Source organism: Centropristis striata, chromosome 8 (genome assembly GCF_030273125.1).
Source record: "Centropristis striata isolate RG_2023a ecotype Rhode Island chromosome 8, C.striata_1.0, whole genome shotgun sequence".
NCBI lineage: Eukaryota > Metazoa > Chordata > Actinopteri > Perciformes > Serranidae > Centropristis > Centropristis striata.
This window is the reverse complement of record NC_081524.1, coordinates 26810311-26829957: the sequence shown is the minus strand read 5'-3', so window position 1 is coordinate 26829957 and position 19647 is coordinate 26810311. Positions and strand designations below refer to the sequence as shown.

The window sequence follows — 19647 nt, the reverse complement described above, 5'->3', positions numbered from 1 at the left end:
GCACTGTAATAAAAAATAATCACATATTTTCCAAAATCCATGATCTACTTTCTCATTCATACTTCACCTCCTGTAAGACACTATACATTTGCAGCACATTTTTTAAATGCTTACACGCTGTTTTCAAAACCATTAAAAGCATAAGCAAAACATAAGCAAATTCTGTGTGTATTTCTGCAGAAACCATATTGAAATATACATAAAATCTTATTTTCTCTTACAATCTTACAAGAAAATAAAATTGTTTAGAATATTGCCCTTCTTAAAAAAATATTGCAGCACTGGTATTTAAACTATTTGAAACAGATTTTTTTTATAAGTGTAAAAATTTAGTATACAACATGGAAGTCTTACAAAAAAATTGACCACATCACATAGGTAAACAATGCTTGAAATTCAGCAGTGAAACAAGCAGTATTACTTTTTATCAGGTGGAAAAGGTGACACAACAAAGTTTGAGTTCAAGTTGGAGGCTGTCCAGTCTTCCTACTTCAGAAGCTGTCACCTAACCCTGGTCTTAGATGTCACAGTAGTCCCTGTGAGTATCCTCTTGGCCTTACACACCATGTTGACAGCTCTGCCAGCTCCACGAGGAGTTCTGGACAGCATGAAAAGATACCTCATTGGGCCCCATCACCACAGCCCAGGTCAATCATGCACAATTGTTATTTCAGTTACCATATAACCTTTAAACACAAAGGAGCTAATACATCCTACATCAAATACTTAAAGTTTTGCTTTTATTTAGATATATGCATTTATGTTTGTATTTCGTTTTATTGTGTGCTTTTATGTTTTATATATTTATGTTTTTATTTCTGCTTTTTATTCACTGTGTCACACCTTGATAAACTTTAATGGGGTTTTTTTTTAAATATTCTCAATAAATACAGTTGATTGGATTGGAAAACTAAACAAGATATTCTAAAATTCATGGAAGATTCCCATTTTTCCCAACAATTATAAATGTGAATTCACAGTCAATAAAAATATGGCTGTGTTCAATAAAATCAGCCTCCTTGGTTTTAATAAACTAACATAATAGTCTTTATTATGACAAAATAACGAAAATAAACCAAATCTGATTTAAGATTTTTCAACATGATAAACATATAAACTAGAAATACCAGAACTGGAAATAATAAAAAAACAAAAACAAAAAATGGAAATAATCACACTTGAAATTTAATATAGTGTTTGTAGGGCATTAACAGGCTCATTTTTAAAACTGGCGAAGTCATGTGGATCCAGAGATTGTAATGTATCTGTTGATATGAAATATGATACTCTGGCTCACTTGGAAATTAGCTAAATATTGCTCCAAAGACTGATTTTACCCTGAGGTAATATTTATTTTTATAATGCGATATGAGATTGTACCTATGATGCTGGGTAATTTATGAATATAATAAACTTGTATAAAAGGCAAATATAATCCAAGGTAGACTCCTGCTGGCTGACTGCCTTAAATCTAAATTACTGGTATTATCTTAAACCATTCAAAAACTATAAATGTTGTGCTTACTTTCCTTTTGAAAGAAACTACTTTAAAGCTGTTTCCCTCGACTTTCTTTCTGTATCCTTTCTTTCTTTTGTTTTTTTAAACCCTGACTTTGTTTTTTTGGGTGGCAGACATGGTGCTGCAGATTCACTCTGATGACAGTCAATCCAGTGGACTGGCACAGGGCGGACTAAACCATTTTACGCAATTAGTAGGGGTGAGAGGGGCCTCTGAGACAGACTCAGAGTAATTGTGAATGTCTGTTTATTCAGACTATTTTAGCTAACTCATGAAAGTTATAATTTTTATTTTTTATTTTAGGTCCATTAGGGGCCACCCTCCCCAACAATGACTAAACAACAACTTTGGCCGCCCATGAGAGAAAATATGTCTTAAAGCTGATCAGTCGTGAGTTAAATGTTCGCTATGTCAAAACGTATTCAGAAAAAATTGTTTCCTTCTCTTGTTTAGAGCATTAACTATTTTTATAAAACAGTATATCAAAAGAAAATTGACAGCAGGCCATGGGTAGTCAGTCCCACTGTTCCCCTCTGGCTCCACCTACCGGATTGAAATGGTAATATTGGCAGATTTTATCACTTGAAACTCACTCACTCTAGATGGTACAGATAATACCGCACTTTGCCCGATATAACTGACATGCAAGGTCTGTGTGAGTGTATGACTTGGAGCAGTGTGGGTGTATGTACATGAGTGTGTTCAGGCAGTCCTTGGCCCCTGTACCGGCACTTGCAAGAAGGCATCTGCTCTTTCTAATTCGGTCGCTGGCATGTGACTTGGTAGGCGGAGATCATATCGGTGCCCAGCACTGTCAAAAGCCTTGTCATTAAGGGAGTACAGCTTCTCTGCGATGTCATTTCGCACAACCAGGGCAAAGATCTTAGCTATGTAGCGATGCTTAGCAAAAAGCAGATAGAGTTTCTTCCTCCTCCACGCCACATATCGGCAGGGGTTATCAGCTCGCAGGGTGACCTGTGGAGAATGAAACAGGAAGAATAAATGATGAAGAGATAAGGCTGAAAGGTATCAAGCCAGAATACACATGCATCCATCCAATTCTAGTTGATTACAATAGGTCTAATCTTGTAGATCAAAGCCATTATGGTGATCTGGGAGCAGGCTAAAGCTATAATAAAGTGGAACAATCCTTTAATGTGGACAGGTAAAATTGAATGCAAAATATTTTATATTTCTTTATAAGAATATTTATTTCTTATTGTCATCTAATCCCATAGGAAGACCCACACCAACAACGTGTTCCTTTGTCATTCAGTAGTGCCTGAATTCACTGCTATCTTTGACTCTCAGCTCTAAGCCCATTGGTTCATATTGATGACACACGTTTACATTTGATATACTTATTAATTTTTTATTTAGCGGATCAGAAATACATTGTTTCATTTTTTTAAAGGGTTCAGTAATTGCACTGCAGTAGTAGCAAAATCTGCTCTTGTGCTTATTTGGGCCAGCAGGACAGTCTATGTGGGACTGAGTGAAAATAAACTAATGCATAAACTAATGTGCTCACTCACTATGTTTTTAATAGTTATTTGACAACAGTTGTGCTTTTTCATGACAAAAAATAAAATATTGACTCATCACATCAGGTTAAGCTCAGTTTAAACTAATCCCATTACAATAGCTCAACAATTGCTAAATTCCATTGAAGTAAGTGTCCCAGTAAGCCATTCCAGTGAAATGCAATTCCCAATTATACCAGGGCCCTGGAAGTGGCTCATCTAAACAGAATGCAGATGTAAGTAGATCTGCACTCTCCTCGCCCAAAGAACAGCTGAATCTCACTCTACGGTCCTGTGTGCGTTGTTATGAATCCCATTGCAGTTCGTCACAAGACCTGATCTGTGACGCTAGGATTGGTCAGGGCTGTACCTGACGTCCTTGTGGCTTAATTACCATTAAAAAGCTAATGGAGCAATATTTACTCAAATATAACATGTTGGAAATCATGGGACTATCAAACCTTGGACCGGGGTGTGGTGGAGAAGCTTATATTTTGTTCATTTTAGTGTGGATTGGTGGAAAAATGGTAAAGGTTGTTGATCGGATGGTTAGTCAGCAAAGCTAATGGGTGACAGAAACTTTAGGGTTAGGGTTTGTAGGTTTAATCTTGGTTAAAAAACAACTTCTTACGTACTGTGGTTGCAATTTGCCAGCTTCCCTCAAAAATGACAAAACACCCAATGCAGCGACTTGAGACTGTGTGATACAGGACGTAAGGCACCATGCCGATCAATCCTAGCCCCACAGGGTGCGACTTGTTTGGAACTGCAGTAGCACTTAAGTAGCTGAGAAACATATCAGTTAATGTAATTTTTTGTTGTTGACAATTCTTGCATGCCATTTCATCATTAACATTATTCAATTCTGAAAATTTTGCAGGTTGAAATCCAAAATGTTCAAATTTGAATATTGGAAACTTCACAAAAATGTATGGCGATTACAAAATTTGCTTCAACGTTTTCAGAGTTGAGAAGATACGCAAACTGCCATGACAGAAAGCTAGCAAGCAATGCGGCACTACAATCATCAAATCTTAAATATCTTGTTTTCATAATTGTTGAAAGCCTAAATTGTAATTTAAATAAAATGTGATTAATCACCAGACCCTACTAGGTGGCTTGTTTTTAGCCTAGCTGATTACCAGAAGTGCCTTGGGTTATGTAACTGAAGCAGCTTTAGCTTGCAACCCCTATCGGCCAGAGGAGTGTAGAATCAACAGGGAGTTAAAGGTAATATCAATAAAATAAAAGAGGTCCTAAGGCATACAGTCAAAAATATGCACCAAAAGTATTCAGCTGATTGATCCAGTAGTATAAAGGACAAGCTGTGCAGAGACACATATACACCTGCATGTGCATGCAACCAAAGGCATGAGCCTCCAGACTACTAATTTACACCTATGTTTTACTTGCTGACATTTCAAACCTTTCTGTGGTGAAAAAGATCTGTAAAGATCAATGACACCGAGAAATAAAAAACATCACTCTTTGGTCAAACACACAATAATTAGTTGTAGGAATAATCCATTGTAGGTTTGGGTCTTTCCATCAAGACTATAGGTGAATATAGAATTTGGTGTGCGAGCCTGATCCTGTAACTGCATGTAAAGTTGAGTAAAACCTTCTTGTTGGGGTCATAAAGATTTCTGGACCTAAAATTGGGGTTAAAGGCAGAACAGCTTGACATTCCTGAGTTGTTATTGGCTAAAATGTTTTTGCACATTCATAGGACTTAAAATGGACCTGGAATACACCCTCCTCTGATGGTCTGAGAGAGTCCCACTCAGGTGAATCCAGAAACTGGAAGGGGTAGATGTAATGCAGAAACTCTCCATTAACGGTCACTCGAATCCTGTAAAAGAATGAATAGAAAGTTCAACAAATCACTTTCCAAAAGGAGACACTATGACATCGGTAAAACCTGTAACACCTGAAATTGATTTTGGTTCTCAGGGGAAAAAAGTTTTAAGCTGTCTCATGTGAGGCAATTGTTGTTGCTTGTAGGCTATGAATGTTATATTAAAAAGAAAATAATTACATTTTGTTGGTTATTTAAACCATACTGTGATATAAAATTATATTCCTGCGACAGAAGTTATTGGCCATATTGCCCACCCTGGTGTATGGGGTGTGGCTCAAAGTGCAACAAGCTAGAAAGTTTCAACACTTATCGCATAGGTGCAGTTAAGTGTGATGCATTGAGGTTAGGTAACCCTTTGGTGTTGGACATCCAAAGGCATCACTACCATTAGCAAACATCAGTAATGTCCCACTCACAGCCTGTCCACTGTCCAGTGTTACACATAACACAATCGTTTTCAGTAAGAGGTCATCTGTGGGATGACTGGCGTGGGCCTTTGGTAGTCAAACCTGTCCAGCGATAGCAATAGCAATGTTTGTGTGTATTTCCTCTGTGTGTGTGTGTGTGTGTGTGTGTGTGTGTGTGTAATAAAAATTTTAAAGCCTGACAGATATATCCATTGATCAATAGTATCGGCCAATATCGGTCTATCAAAGGCATAATGGGATATATATTAATAGCAGCATATATGTTGATCTATATGAGCCGATATTGACACAGTATGTAATGCATATAATGGGGTGCTTTTGTGCTTGTAGTTTCTTATTTTTCATTTGGTCTTTATTTTAACGGTTAGTAGTTGACTGATACTTAAGAGTCAGTACTGATGTTTATTTAACCATTCATTTTGTTTTATTTAATTTATTTCCTCAGTTACCCATAGAATCGGTTGATTGGTTGGTCAGTTACTCTTTAATAGTCATTTGATTAAGAAAGCAGCATTCTGAGTACCTTCCCAGAGTCATATCAGTGCAAAATCCAAATAAAAATATTTTCAGAACTTTAAAAAAGCTTGATTAGTATAGCCCATGGCTTTCACCAAAAACTAAAGAAGCACAATTTGCAAAATTATATTTATTAGAAAGCAGTTAAAAGGTACTGTCAGAATCCAGGGATCACAAGACTTCACCTGAGAAAGGGAACAGATCAAGCGCTGCTGCCTGGGAGGGACACGCCCCCTCAGCCATGCTGTGTGTCAGCTGAAGTCCTCATTTTGTGTTACGTGTTTTACTTTGTTTGCTTCACAATGCACACGATTTCTGTTGATATTTTTTAATTCTGTTCTCTCTTTGTAGAGCTAAAACCCCACATCGAAAAAGCAAAAGAAAACTGCCAAAAACTGAAGATAAAATAAAGGTCCTCTGCTTTGGAACTTTGAACTTGGACTCTCAGTATATCCTCTGACCATCATATTTAGAATCTGACAGGTACATTGATCAGAGGCAATGTCTATTGAGGTTTCTTCATTGACGTCGCGCATGGAATTGTTTTTTGGGGATCCTGTTAAAAGCCTAAATGGAGCCATTTTCCACCCTGTGACCACCTGTCTAAACAGAGCATTAAAGAAGTACAAAGATGGAAAAACTTGAAAACAATGTAATGCTTTTCATACCAAACCTGCGCACAGAAACACATTATTTCTAATGTTCTGAGCAAACGGGTGCAGCAGCAGCTGTACATCTGCAGCTCACACCTGTTGCGTGTGAAAATCCCCTCATACTTTTTTTGAATTGTATACAGCAGCAACTGGAACAAAAGGCAATTTCTTACCGGGAATCAATAAAGTATTTCTGATTCTGATTCTGATACTCTCTGCCCATAGTACCCATAACTTCAGCTCAACCATTGCTGTGAATACTGACCTGGTGAAGAATTACTAACGTCCATTACTCAGGTGCTTAAAGGAGAAGACAAACTTGCCTAAGTCAAACCTATAGAAAGTTTAGAAACCTGAGAATATAAACTGAAACCGAATTTATATATTAAATGCATTTGACTTCATTAAAGCAATGGTGCCATCTTGTGTTATTGCTGTGATCTGTACTTTCAAAGCAACTAATCTTAGAAAGGCATCGCAAGAAAGCATGCTATTTTTATGTTCTATAATTCTAGTTTCTATATTCTCAAGTTTTAATATATATATCCTCATGCTTTAATATATATTCTCGAGTTTCTATATATATCAAATATGTAATATATGTATATATATATATATAATATATACAGTACTTAACACATTTATTAGACCACTGGTTTGTGCCCCAGCTGTCTAAAAATGAACAGCATTAGTAATTACCAAAATAATTTTTATTTTTCTGTAATGGTTAATACACCAGTATGTAGAAGCTCTATATAATTATTGTTATCCATGATTTTTCAAATTTACTGTTTTATAAAAAAAACTGTTACAAATATAGTAAAGCACATTATTATTTCTTGACTAAGATGTCAAATTAAAGTTATTTACTTGCATTCCTGAACAGAAAATTAGTTTCAGTGGTTGAATGTTATGTTGATTAATTTCTGACTTCTCAGAGAAGTCCAGTGAACCGGCTCAAATTTGGGTATAAAAAAAGTGAATTCAGTTTGTTATTTGCCAAATAAATAACAATACCATTTAGTTTTGAACAAGATTTGAAAGATTTCTAAAATCTTAATGTTTCCTGGTGGTCTAATACATCTGTTAAGCACCCTACATAAAAGCCTACTTTTGGGCTTAACCCATAAGAACCCAGACCTATTTATCCTTAAAGGAAAATGGGGGATATCCCACAGACCAAGTGAACCACATAGAATACATTTCTGATGTTTTAAAAAAATATATATATTACCCCTAAATGTCAGATCTGTGATGTGACATATAAACGCTACATTGGGCGTTTACGGTATTTATGTTTATGATATTTATTATTTTAAAATAAAAAACTAGACACATTTTCTGCTTACAGAAACACAAATTTGCTTTTTGTCTTTGCATCTCCACAACATTTATAAAAATTGTGGCATTAATAGTGCTGTTTAACAATGAATTATTTTTCAGATTTGTTTAAAAGTAACAAAATAAGAATAAATCAATGAGAAATAAAAATCAAATAACCGTTTGCCTTTTTGTTAGCGTCTCCATAACATATATCAAAATGGTGACTTTAATTTGTTCTGGAAATATGGTCAGAACAAGTTAAATGTAATACAGGACACCCTATTAGAATTGTTAAATGGGTTTAAACTGAGCCTCGTAACAAAAAAATAAGCTTTTTGAAATTAGCTAGTTTTCACATTTCTGTTTCCAGTCACAGCGAGTATGTGTCGCTTAGGGTCTTAATGGGTTAAGGTGAAGCATAAGACTGAATATTGGAGATTCTAGAAGATTTAAAGTGTTTATTAGTGTCACCGTGGGTTATTATTATGGGTTAACCAAAACACAATGTGCCATCAGGCTGTCTCATTCTTCAAGAGATTCTAGCAGACTAACTGAATTTCCGCTCGAGGATGAATAAAGTAATTTTGATTTTGATTTTGATTAGATTTGATTGATTGAGTAATATGAGTAAAATGGTCACCTGCCAGACAGCAGCACAGACAGCTTGTCTATAGCGGTTTTTCCCTCTATGGCGAAGCAGTGGTCCCTCTGTATGGTGTGGATGTCTCCGTCACAGCAGGCAATTATCTTTCCAAACTGTGTGAGCGACACTCCCAGTTTCTGAAACATGCAGCTGTAAAGCTCCTGGAATTCCTTCTCAAATGAGACGCTCCTCAGTCGATAGGCAACATGCAGGACCTGTCCCAAACACACCCCGAACAGTGCGAAACTCCACAGGAAAGAGTCTGTGGTGCAGGAGTCCGTCCAAGCCCACAGAGTGGTGCAGAAAAAGCCCAGAGTCAGAAAGGTGAACAGGTAGAGGAGTCCGTAGAAGCCACTGCCGCCCATGAAACCAAGGAAAAGGAAAATATTGCCGAGATGGAAGACGGAGCCCTCCGTGGTGTCTCTCCATTCCTCACATAACGGGTGAAGTGAGGCCACCGGCTCCACCGTAAAGTTCATGGCTTCGAAATCAGGAGGCTCCATGTCTGTAAAAGTGAATAAAACTAGCAGCACACTTCACACTGTCACCCAGGGTCTCAGAGTCAACGCCGAGATCAGAGAAACAATGACTAACAGCAGCTCACCCGAGGACAACTTGTCAGGGAGATTCACAACCGAATGTGTGAAGTTAGCCTAGATACGACCGGAAACAGCCGAATACAAAAATAAAACAACACTGAGTTTATTCGTCGAAAGAAAACATACTGACCTACGTCGTGTGGAAATTCGACATGCCCTACACATCGTAAAATGATATTGTGCAACAAACCTTTCAGATTCCAAACCAGGCAGCTATCCATATATTTGCAAAACAATATTGGTAAACATTTAGGCTAATATCTATTTCTGTATGATTCATTCTGTTTATATGGCTTCAGACGAAGATTACACTGGATAAAATGTTGAAGACACATTTACGATAACGTCACACTGTTAAAATGTCATTTTTTGTCAATTTCTTTTTTTTTTGTTGCCTTAATCATGTCATGATGCCGGCCACCTTTGGTAAAATCGCCTACATCCTCAGTTGATCATGTGATTTTACCCCTTTAAGATAATGGCATATGTCAAGTGTGTGACTTACGCGGATTTATTATGCCTAAATCAAAATAAAATGTGAGTGAAGCAATTTTTTTTAACATACCTTTGTGCCTTAAGCAAGATATGGTAACACTTTATTTTGAAGGTGTCTACATAGGAGTGACATGAGTTTGTCATAAACATGACATGGGATGTGTCATGAACATTAATGATACTTTGAAGTAACATTAATGCTCATGATACTTGTCATGTCATGTTTCTGACAGGCTTGTGTGACTCTTATGTAGAGACCTTCAAAATAAAGTGTTACCATAGCTTGCTTAAATCACAAAGGCATGTTCAAAAAATTGCCTAAGTCATTTATTTCTCTTAAGTTACATAATTTACACACAGTGGTATTACTATGCCAATAGCCATCCTCTGCTACATCCTTTTTGAGTGAAATGATCAATAAATGTCATATGATACACTTTTGGAAGTTTTTTGTGTTTCCTGCAAAACTTGAAAAAATGAGTTAGGCGATTATTTTAACAGGGTGACGATAATAAAAAAGAAACTAATGGAAATTATTTTGAAAGTCCAGCCGTATCATTTCCGATAAATCTGTCTGTGTGACTTGACAACAGTAATACTGTCTGTAGCAGGGGTCCTCTTGGTCCCGGTGTCTTCGTGATTCTAAATATGAAATGGTGAAGGTGATGTGCGGTGAAAAACTAAAAAACAATAAAATCATTTCATATTAGTATTAATTTATTAGTAACAAGTGAGTGAGCAGTGGTGCACCTGAGTAAGAGAGTGAGAGAGCAATTGAACTGATCTGACTATGAAGTGCTATGAAGGTGAGCGTCTTTTTAGATCAGAACAGCAGTGTGTCCCTCTGTGTGTCTGGTCAAGGTGACTTTGACTATTTGCTGGATGGGGAAAAGAGTGCAGGTGATATATCTGGGGCAGCAAAGAAGGACAAAACCCCTGAGTGTATTTTACATATACATAAGGAGCAGTGAAGAAACATTTCCACCATGTTCTTTTTTTCAGATGAGGGGTAATGTAATGTAGGAGAGGCATCACACGCAAGTGGAAGCTATTTTTATTGGAGCTTAGACAGCAACAGATGAAGTGCCAATTAGCATTAATGTTGGTGTACAGGGAATGTGGCTATATTGTCACTGCTGTTGGGAAGCAGCTTTGTCCAATCACACACCACCTTCCCCAAACCACACTCCTGAGAAATAAACAGCAATTATTCATGTCCTTTAGAAAACTGACCCACGGTGTTATCTGCCAGTGCTTGCTTATTTTTAGCCATCCCTGGATAGAACACATACTTTTCTGGCAGGGTAACAGTTGCAGGGATTCATTCTGGTGCCAGAGGGTCTCAAGTTCTGTCTCATAAATGACGGCTATCAGTGGCGGTTGAACTGTTCTGAACAACCCACTTAAACCAGACTGACTAATTTCCGCCAGTCCATTACAACCAGCAATGGAACAATTGATCAAGACTTAATTAATCTGTGATTTTTGCAGTACCAAATCGTGCCTTTCAGAATCCCCACATTACTCCTGACCTATAATCTGTTGGGTACGAAGAGATGTCTTGGCCTGGCAGAAACTGAAAGCTTCTTTAGAAAATGGGACCTGGAGACCCAAAATAAGCCAATGACTGCTTGAAACACTACTACTATTTATTGTATATATTAGAATCCCCAGGCAATCTTACTATGATAGTAAGACAGAGATGACAGGGTTAAAATTTGGAAAATGATTGAATGATTGGTAGTTTTCAACAAGTCTGAAGTTCTTAGAGAGATTTATGAAAACAAAAGCAGAAAAAAATATTGCTGTATGGTGATTTTAAAGCAGTTTTAGTGTGCATGGCCTTCTTTAGCCATGAGGGTCACCAGAGGGAGTATCTGGCACTACATAAAAATACTAATGCAATGAAATCAATTGTGTTGCTAATCTTTGACATATTCAAGATTCTAATCACCACCAAAATCCCAGCTCTCCGCTAATTATTATGTGGGAAATAATTCATTTTTTGTGTTTTTTTTGGGAGATATTATGGAAAAATTCAAATATATAAAATGGCATTTAAAGAGTTAAAATTCTGAAAATGATGAGTTTTGAACAAGTCTGAAGTTGTTTAAGAGATTTATGAAAAAAAATTGGGAAAAAAATATTGATGTATGGTGATTTTATAGCAGTTTTAGTGTATCGCCATGAATATACACCATGAAATCTTTGTTTGCATTCATTCATTGTCAACCACAAGCACACAGCGACAACAAACACAAATCAGCAGAGAGAAATTTTTTTATTGAGATCTTATGTAACAGGTGCAGTGATCTGCTCCATTGTTAAGGCTAAAGGCCTTCAGCTAGCTAGCACACTGACATGTTTGAATGCAAAGCCAAAACAATAATGTCACCAGCAGTAAGCTACCAAAGGGTGCACCCATTAAGTCACTCCAAGATCCAGAGCGCACTCTGTCACAAAATTGTTGGTATGTACTGTTCTGTTAACTGTTATTCAGAGCACCACACATGGCAGAGCGTACACTGTCTAAGGAGCAGTAGAGCTCATTCAATGTTTCATCTTAACTGTTTGCTAATCCATATAGAAATAGAATGTGTTCTGTCTCCATTAAGCTCCCAGCCAAGCTCTATAACTTGCAATACAGTTTAGAAACACGAAGGATCTAATTAATGAGACATAAGCCAGCCGATAACGATTGGCATCAGATCAATTGGGGTATCGCTAATGACAGATACATTCTTATACACAAATGAATTATTGTAAGGGCCAGGAGAGGATAAACTGTCCTTTAAATAAGGCCCCGTTCACACGAGGACGCTCGCGGGTAAAAACAAAATATTTTATATTTTATATTTTATATTTTATCGGAAGTGCCTTTCGTTTAGACGGTGACGGCGTTTTGGGGGCTTGAAGACGCAAAAATCTGAAACCACCTTCCAAAGTGGAAAAGTTAAATACGCTCCGCCGTAGCGTGTCCGTCTACACGGCCAAGACGCAAAACTCTGCTCAGATCTACTCACGTCACGTACGTGTTAACGTCACATACGTGTTAACGTCACATACATGCTCCAGTACAGGAAAATAAACAAACATGGTATTATTTCCATGCGTCGGCAGCTCTAACAAACTTACAGGAGTCTTTCCACCAAATGTACAGGATATATAGAGATAGTATTAGTGAACAGAGAAGGATCTGTAATTACCTCTATCACATTTTGGATGCAGCAATTTGTCGGAGGCGAGCCAGACGGCTGTAAACAAGACCTGGGAGATCTAGTGGATGGTGGATAACTTTGTGGAAGTAGTAGCTGATGAAAATGTGTGGCGTTAAAACTTCTGCATGCCCAAAGATGCTCTTATCGCTTTAAGTGATGCCGCCTGGAATGTATACAATAGAATTTCACACACTTTTGCGTCACCGTATGCACGCAGATTTCCTCCCGAAAATGCTCGTCTAAACGAGGAATAAAAAGTGAAGACGCGACGCCACTTTTGCGTCTTCTGTTCAGACTGTCCTCGTGTGAACGGGGCCTAAATGAGAATACACTTTGCACTGCAATTACATACAGCACCAGGTATGGATAGTTTCTTTCTTGAATTTGATAAAAGAAAGTTAACAGATCTGGAAAAAATATAAAGACAAATATAACATGATCAGACTAACACTTACTTGTATCTCTGGGAGCTGGAAGCACAGAGAAGAGAATTTGACAATTAACTCTCAGACTGGATAGAAATTCCTGTGATCTTACTTTGAGTAACCCTGGTCTTCTATCCCCTTAATAGATTCCTAAATTTGGCATACCAATGAGACGCACGACAACCTGGAAGGCAGTCATCACAGCTGGACTAACCAGCCCACAGATGTGGTTTGACAGGCCTGTTCATTGTTAGAGCAACAGAGAAAGTGTGACATACATGGTGGCAGAGGAAGGACCTTGGTGGGCTTGAGTCGTGGGAAGACAAGATATGAACGCGAAATCAGAGAGCAAGGGGCAGTTGACAGGACTACCAATTATTTTTTCTTTAAAAGCTTTTTGATAGTGTGAGGAGGAGGCTAACGGTTCATGATAGGTGAACACAAAGAGGCTGTTTGCTATCTCATGTGAGGGTAATATAAGAGAATTCCATAAGCCATTCCTCCCTTGACCCACCTCATCCATCAATACACAATCTGCACCTTGGAGGAGAATACAAGCGCATTTACTCTTTATTTGATAAAGCCACACTTGTTGGCTGTCTGGACATCAGCAATGCAGGTTAGTGCAAATGATGTGTGCTCAGGTCTTTATAACAGGAAACGAAAGTAGACCACAAAAGAAGGGTTAAACCCCCACCAAACGAGAATATGGAAAGCAGATCCATGCTCACTTGATTCTCACTGCATAATGAGAGCAGAGCAGACAGGCAATTTCTATCTGACCTTTTTTCCATGTAACCCTAGAAAGAGAACAGAGATTTTCTCTATCGTTAAATGCCAGGGGAAAAGAAGAAGAGATGGCTAAAATTGTTACAGTCCAAATGTGCTCCTCAAACCACAAAGATGACACAAGCTCAACATGGAAAAGCTGCCACATATCCACACGTACACCATGGCCTTGGACTTGGAGTTGCTGTCTCTCATCCCGACCACTTCACACACGCTGCAAACCATTATAGTGAGTGCTGCAGCTTGGTGACACCAGTAGAACCACATCATCAGCAAAAAGCAGAGACCCAATTCTGAGGTCCTCAAACCACCTGCCGGCGAGACACAAAAGGCTTCATACAAACTTTTTCTTATATGCAGTACTCTCCAAGGCCTGTAGGACTTTAACATACAAAATCTGTGAAATACTAGGACAAGTATGTAGACTTCTTGTAGACATGGTGAAGACGAGCTGCTGAAGTTCAAACCAGGCATCAGAATAAGGGCAAACATCTCTGTGGTTTAGAGATGTTTGTTTAGAGAATGGTCTGAAAAAGAGAAAACATCCAGTGAGGAGCACTTTTTGATGCAAGATGTCAGAGAATGGCCAGACGCACAACACGTCAATCTTGAAGCAGGTAGGCTACAGCAGCAGAACACCACACTGACATTTTATGAGAACACTTGCTCGCTAATAAGGTGGCCGAAGAGTGTATATACTTTATCATACTGCTTGTTTTTTTCGTGCTCTTGGTAATTTCCATACTGTATAAAATATGGGCATAGTCTCCATGATATTGCCCATTTGAAGCTCAATGTAGCTACAGCCTAGCCTGGCTAACACCAGACTAATCACAAATGAGATTAGTCTGGAAACCAGCCATTCATTTCTTCGTAGAGGAGGCGTGGTTTACGATCCTCCGGAGCCGTTTATTGGGCGCTTAGAATGTCTATCAAAAGCGTCTGTAGGTCGTATCAGTTATACCAGATGACGTATGTAGAGCGACAGAAATGGATGTTTGTTGTGTGTGTGTCTGCTTTGCTTCTCCAGTTCTCGCTTTCTGCAAAAGATTCTTTATTTTTACGCCTTATTCCCCCTAATGTCATTCAGCCACACACATCCACTGATTTTATGGTTAATAGACGAGCTGCTGCGGGTCTCTGGCGGCTCTGCTGTCCCCCGGCTCGTAGCCAGATCACCGGCGTTACAGCAGCGAGCGGTAGCGGCGCTAGCAGCGGGGCTAGTAGCGGGGCTAGTATCGGGGCTAGTATCGGCACTAGTTGACAAATCCTGTCGGAAGCAAGGCTAAAACATCCTTTTTGGTGGTGAAACAGGAGTGTAAAGTCAAACGTTGTTCTTCTTTTAAAATAAACTGTCTGTCCAGTAGTACGCGTCGTCTTGCCGTCCCTCCCCGTCCTGTGATTGGATCCCTAAAACAGGGCTAAGAAACGGCCCTGGTTTCCAGACTGCCTGGAGGTTCGAAATGAAATTCGAGCGCGCAAGGCAGTATGGGTATACCCAGGCTAGCTACAGTTATCACCACCTTGGCAGTGCCTGACTCTTCCTCCAGGTGAATGCAGCAGTGAACCACCTGTGATGGCAGCTGCCTGTCACTCAAAACAGCCACGCCCTTAATTATGCACAACTTTAAGCCTTAATTCAAATTAAGTAGGTGAGTTATAAATAATTCACACACACAGGAATTTAACTAAAGGGACCAAAACTATTTTTTTTAACCACGCAATAAACATGTTTATTGGTGCTCTAAATCTGGGCTAAATGGCTGTAATTTGAACAATGCTTGTAATGGAGTGGCTATATTAACATGGGCATAATTTTGTGGGTCAAAATGCTGAATCACAATCAATTCAGAGTAAGAGCATCCTGTGGGCAAAGTTTACTGTATTACAAAGTTTACTCTATAACAATAAAAAAAGAAAATAAATAAAAAAATATTTTGAAAGTCCAACCGTATCATTTCTGATAAATCTTTCTTTGTGTGACTTGACAGCAGTAATACTGTCTGTAGCAGGGGTCCTCTTGATCCCGGTGTCCTAGTGATTCTAAATTTGAAATGGTGAAGGTGATGTGCGGTGAAAAACTAAAAATCAATAATATATTTCACATTACTATTAATTTATTAGTAACAAGTGAGTGAGCAGTGGCGCACCTGAGTAAGAGAGTAAGAGAGAAATTGAACTGATCTCCTCATTAATCAGAACTATGAAGTGTTATGAAGGTGAGCGGTCTTTTCAGATCAGAACAGCAGCCGTCCTCCCTCTGTGTGTCTGGTCAAGGTGACTTTGACTATTTGCTGGATGGGAAAAAAGAGTGCAGGTGATATATCTGGGGCAGCAAAGAAGGACAAAACCCCTGAGTGTATTTTACATATATAAGGAGCAGTGAAGAAACATTTCCACTATGTTCTTTCAGATGAGGGCAAATGTTAAAGATCAAAATGCTGAATCACAATCAGTTAAGGGTAAGGCAAAGATTAAGTTATTAAACAAAGTTGGTCCAAAGGCCAGTGAGGGTGTTCAGACAGCTCACGTCATCATGTTGAATCATGGCAGTGGGCTGCAGCACAAACCTGAGGACCACTCAGTGCTCCTCCACAGGCACAAGACGCTAAGTAACCAAGACAACCCTGATGTTAGCTTCATTACATTCCACCACGCACAATTATCTGTTATTGCATCAATTCAAGTTCTTACAAGTGCAATTCAGGACTGATTTAATTGGCAATCAAATCAACTGAGTTGATGTCAGGAATATGTGCTGCACTAAAACCAAAAGACTCAAAAATCTACAGTTTCTGTGGAAATAGCACATAGAGCCAGTAAGAACATTCTCCTACTGTAGCTACTGCAATAACCCTAACTGTACAAGAGAATGTCTTTATTTACTGATCACCTTTGTGTAGGCTATTTGAGTAATACTAAAGGGTTACTTAAGTGATTTAGTACTGCACTAACTGTACCGTGCCATAAAGTCAGAGGACTTGCAATGGGTGGTGTGACAAAGGACGACATCCTGACAGGTTAGATTGGCTGTCAGATCAGCAGCCAATCAGGAACCTTCTGGCCCGGTGCCCGCAGAAGATACAGCAGACATAGAGAGCAAACAAAATGACATATTTTATGTAGGCCAACCCGGAAATAGCATCACCATGGGGTCAATTGAGAATTTGCCTGACGGGGTTTTTGCATTGAATTCTGGATCATGGCACAAAATAAGCTTTGTGGCAAAAACATGTTTCTGATGGGTATGTGTTTTGTTCAGCAGGATAATCTTCACAAATGACCACTACTTTTATTATGTTTGAAGCGTTAATGCAGCCGACGGAAGTAAAAAGCTAATGTTGTGCTATAACAAACTACACCGCAAGCTAACCAACGGTTTTGAAAAGCTAGCGAAACCATGGCCTAATACATTGTTAATTAACATAATTGACAATCGACAAGAGTTTGCAAGAGCACTGAAAAACACACAGAGGCTGTAGGGCGGACTAATGAGTGGGTTGCCATCCGAGACCGGCGCGATGACGTTTAATGTCATGACAACCACTGTAGTCTCATTTAGCCACTTGTTAGCAACTGCCGTTCTAAGGACGTGTCAAAACTTAAAAAAAAACACAAGGGGGGAATTTACTAACATATTTCATATTGTAAAACAAAACGCAAACATATCTTCAGCTTGTGTTAACCACAGACCTTACTTCAGGCATATAACCATCAACCCATTTAAAATCTTCATTGAGTATGAGAGATTAGACCCCATGGCGCTAAAATGCTACCTTACCTCCAGGTTTAAAAACTCATTCCTGTGATGCCCTATTCGTTGTTGGAAAGTTTGTGGTCTGTGGTCTTTAATAGTAACTACAAGTGTATAACTATTTTTGTAGGCTTTTGTGCTCCCTTGTTGGAGACTGTGTGTGTGAGTGTGCAATAAAACAGTAAGTAAAGCAGCTATTTCATGTTGTACCGCATTGTAATGCTAACATTGTACCCATTAGCATTCTAATTGAGTCTGACATACTGCTGCTTGTTCATTATGTTTGCATATGAGGGAGGAGTTAGTGACAACCTGTTTACCGTCCCTGTAACTATGTGAACTAAACCCAGTTACATTACTCACAGTCCAGGTGGAAAAAGGGGGAGAAATCCTTTTCGGTGGAGGGCGTGGAAGGAAGTTTGATTTCAGGCTAAGTTCAATAATTTGCTGCCTTCAAATTAAGTAGCTGGTTTGTCCTTGTTGTTGAGGTGAAGCTTTCTCTGGCAGTTGCAATGAACTTTGCGCTCATGAATGCAACCTTGATGTGTAGGACAGATCAGAATTGCAGTTGTTTCAGGATTCCTTATGGTCTCACCCTCAGATGCAGAGGATCTCTGCGGGGGGTTGAGGAAAGAGATGGGGGCTGGTGAATCCAGGCCTCTAGATCCCCTCCTTAGGAGGATGGAGGTGTTGTTGCTTCAGCAAGCAGTGGAGAAAGAGGGAGATCAGAATACTCTGGTCTCTTTTGACAGGTGACCCGATGTGGTGTCAAAGGTCCCTTGACCAATGATGTGATCTCTAGGGGTCATAAACGCTGGTGTCATGGGACAGAAACATCTGACTGTGTCTTGCTAGATGCCCAAAAATGGAGGGAGAATGCAATTTTGTGAGTCAAATGAGGATGCTGTTGCATTTTAGTCCACATCAGTTAAAGTCTACAAATGAACCTAAAATTCACCTGTGGTCCGATCTCAACAAAATGTACTCAGAGAGCTACTTTCTCAAACATAAAACTTAGTCATCATACAATGTATTACATTGTCAGCCAGTTCTGTAAATATAAACTGAGAAATTAAGAATAAATAGCTAAATAAACATCATTGCTGTTCAGTTTCAGTCAATTGTTGACTATTTATAAAAACAGATTTTATAGCTAACACAATCTCTTAAATCACGCCAAGCAACATTTTCTGCATTATATATTGTGTTCATAACAACACATATCGACACAGATAACATATGCACTGATACTGATAGGCCAATGATGAGGAAATATTGACTGATAATATCAGTCATCTAATATATCTGTCAGGCTCTAATACTTTGGAGAGATTTTTACTGCTAATACTTTTGTTTTCTTTGCAAGTACAACTGGAGGCAGTATGCTTCACCTGCAGTACTGCTATATTTAGGTCTTCATGGAAAATCATGGTTGGGAGTATTTCTTCCAGTACTGGTCTTTTATAATATCAGGAGAGTTGGTGTCTCTGATAAACAGATCCAGCTGAATCTCAACCTGCAAAGCTCAACTCTGGTGGACAAAATGAGACATGGTACCTGCAGCACTTCTTTATTTTTCTTTCAGGTAGGCAGATCCAGTGAAACAGAGTGTACTAAGGACAGACATTCTGCCAGCTGATACGGTTATTTTCTTTAACAGATTCATAGGTAAGACACTCCCTACATCAGGAATACACTTTGTATAAAAAAAATACAGGGTTACTTGTTTATAAAACTGTGCAAGACCGCATTTGATAAGACACAATCCTTCAGTAGTGATAAAAGGTTAGAAGAAAACTGTACTTTTTCTGTTTTGGAATGTAGGTATTTGTCATACCCTCTCTCTCTCTCTCTCTCTCTCTCTCTCTCTCTCTCACACACACACACACACACGCACGCAC

General features: G+C 38.7%; 1 protein-coding gene across 1 annotated transcript; it reads right to left on the bottom strand.

The window, feature by feature from the left end:
• Positions 1–231: 231 nt before the first annotated feature.
• Positions 232–9095, bottom strand: popdc3 (popeye domain containing 3). Its single transcript, XM_059338527.1, has 3 exons — positions 8464–9095; positions 4786–4894; positions 232–2494 (listed from the first exon to the last, which is right to left on the bottom strand). Exons 1-3 carry the CDS (start codon positions 8967–8969, stop codon positions 2222–2224), a joined length of 888 nt encoding a protein of 295 aa, XP_059194510.1. The 5' UTR covers positions 8970–9095; the 3' UTR covers positions 232–2221.
• Between the last annotated feature and the right edge of the window lie 10552 nt (positions 9096–19647).

Bases quoted from the DNA above. Each gene is read 5' to 3' on its own strand.
- popdc3 (XM_059338527.1), bottom strand. From the start codon at position 8,969: ATGGAGCCTCCTGATTTCGAAGCCATGAACTTTACGGTGGAGCCGGTG. The intron at 4,895-8,463 runs GTGACCATTTTA...ATTCTTTTACAG, and splicing joins TCTGTGCTGCTGTCTGGCAG to GATTCGAGTGACCGTTAATG. The intron at 2,495-4,785 runs GTCCATTTTAAG...CATTCTCCACAG, and splicing joins CAGAGGAGGGTGTATTCCAG to GTCACCCTGCGAGCTGATAA.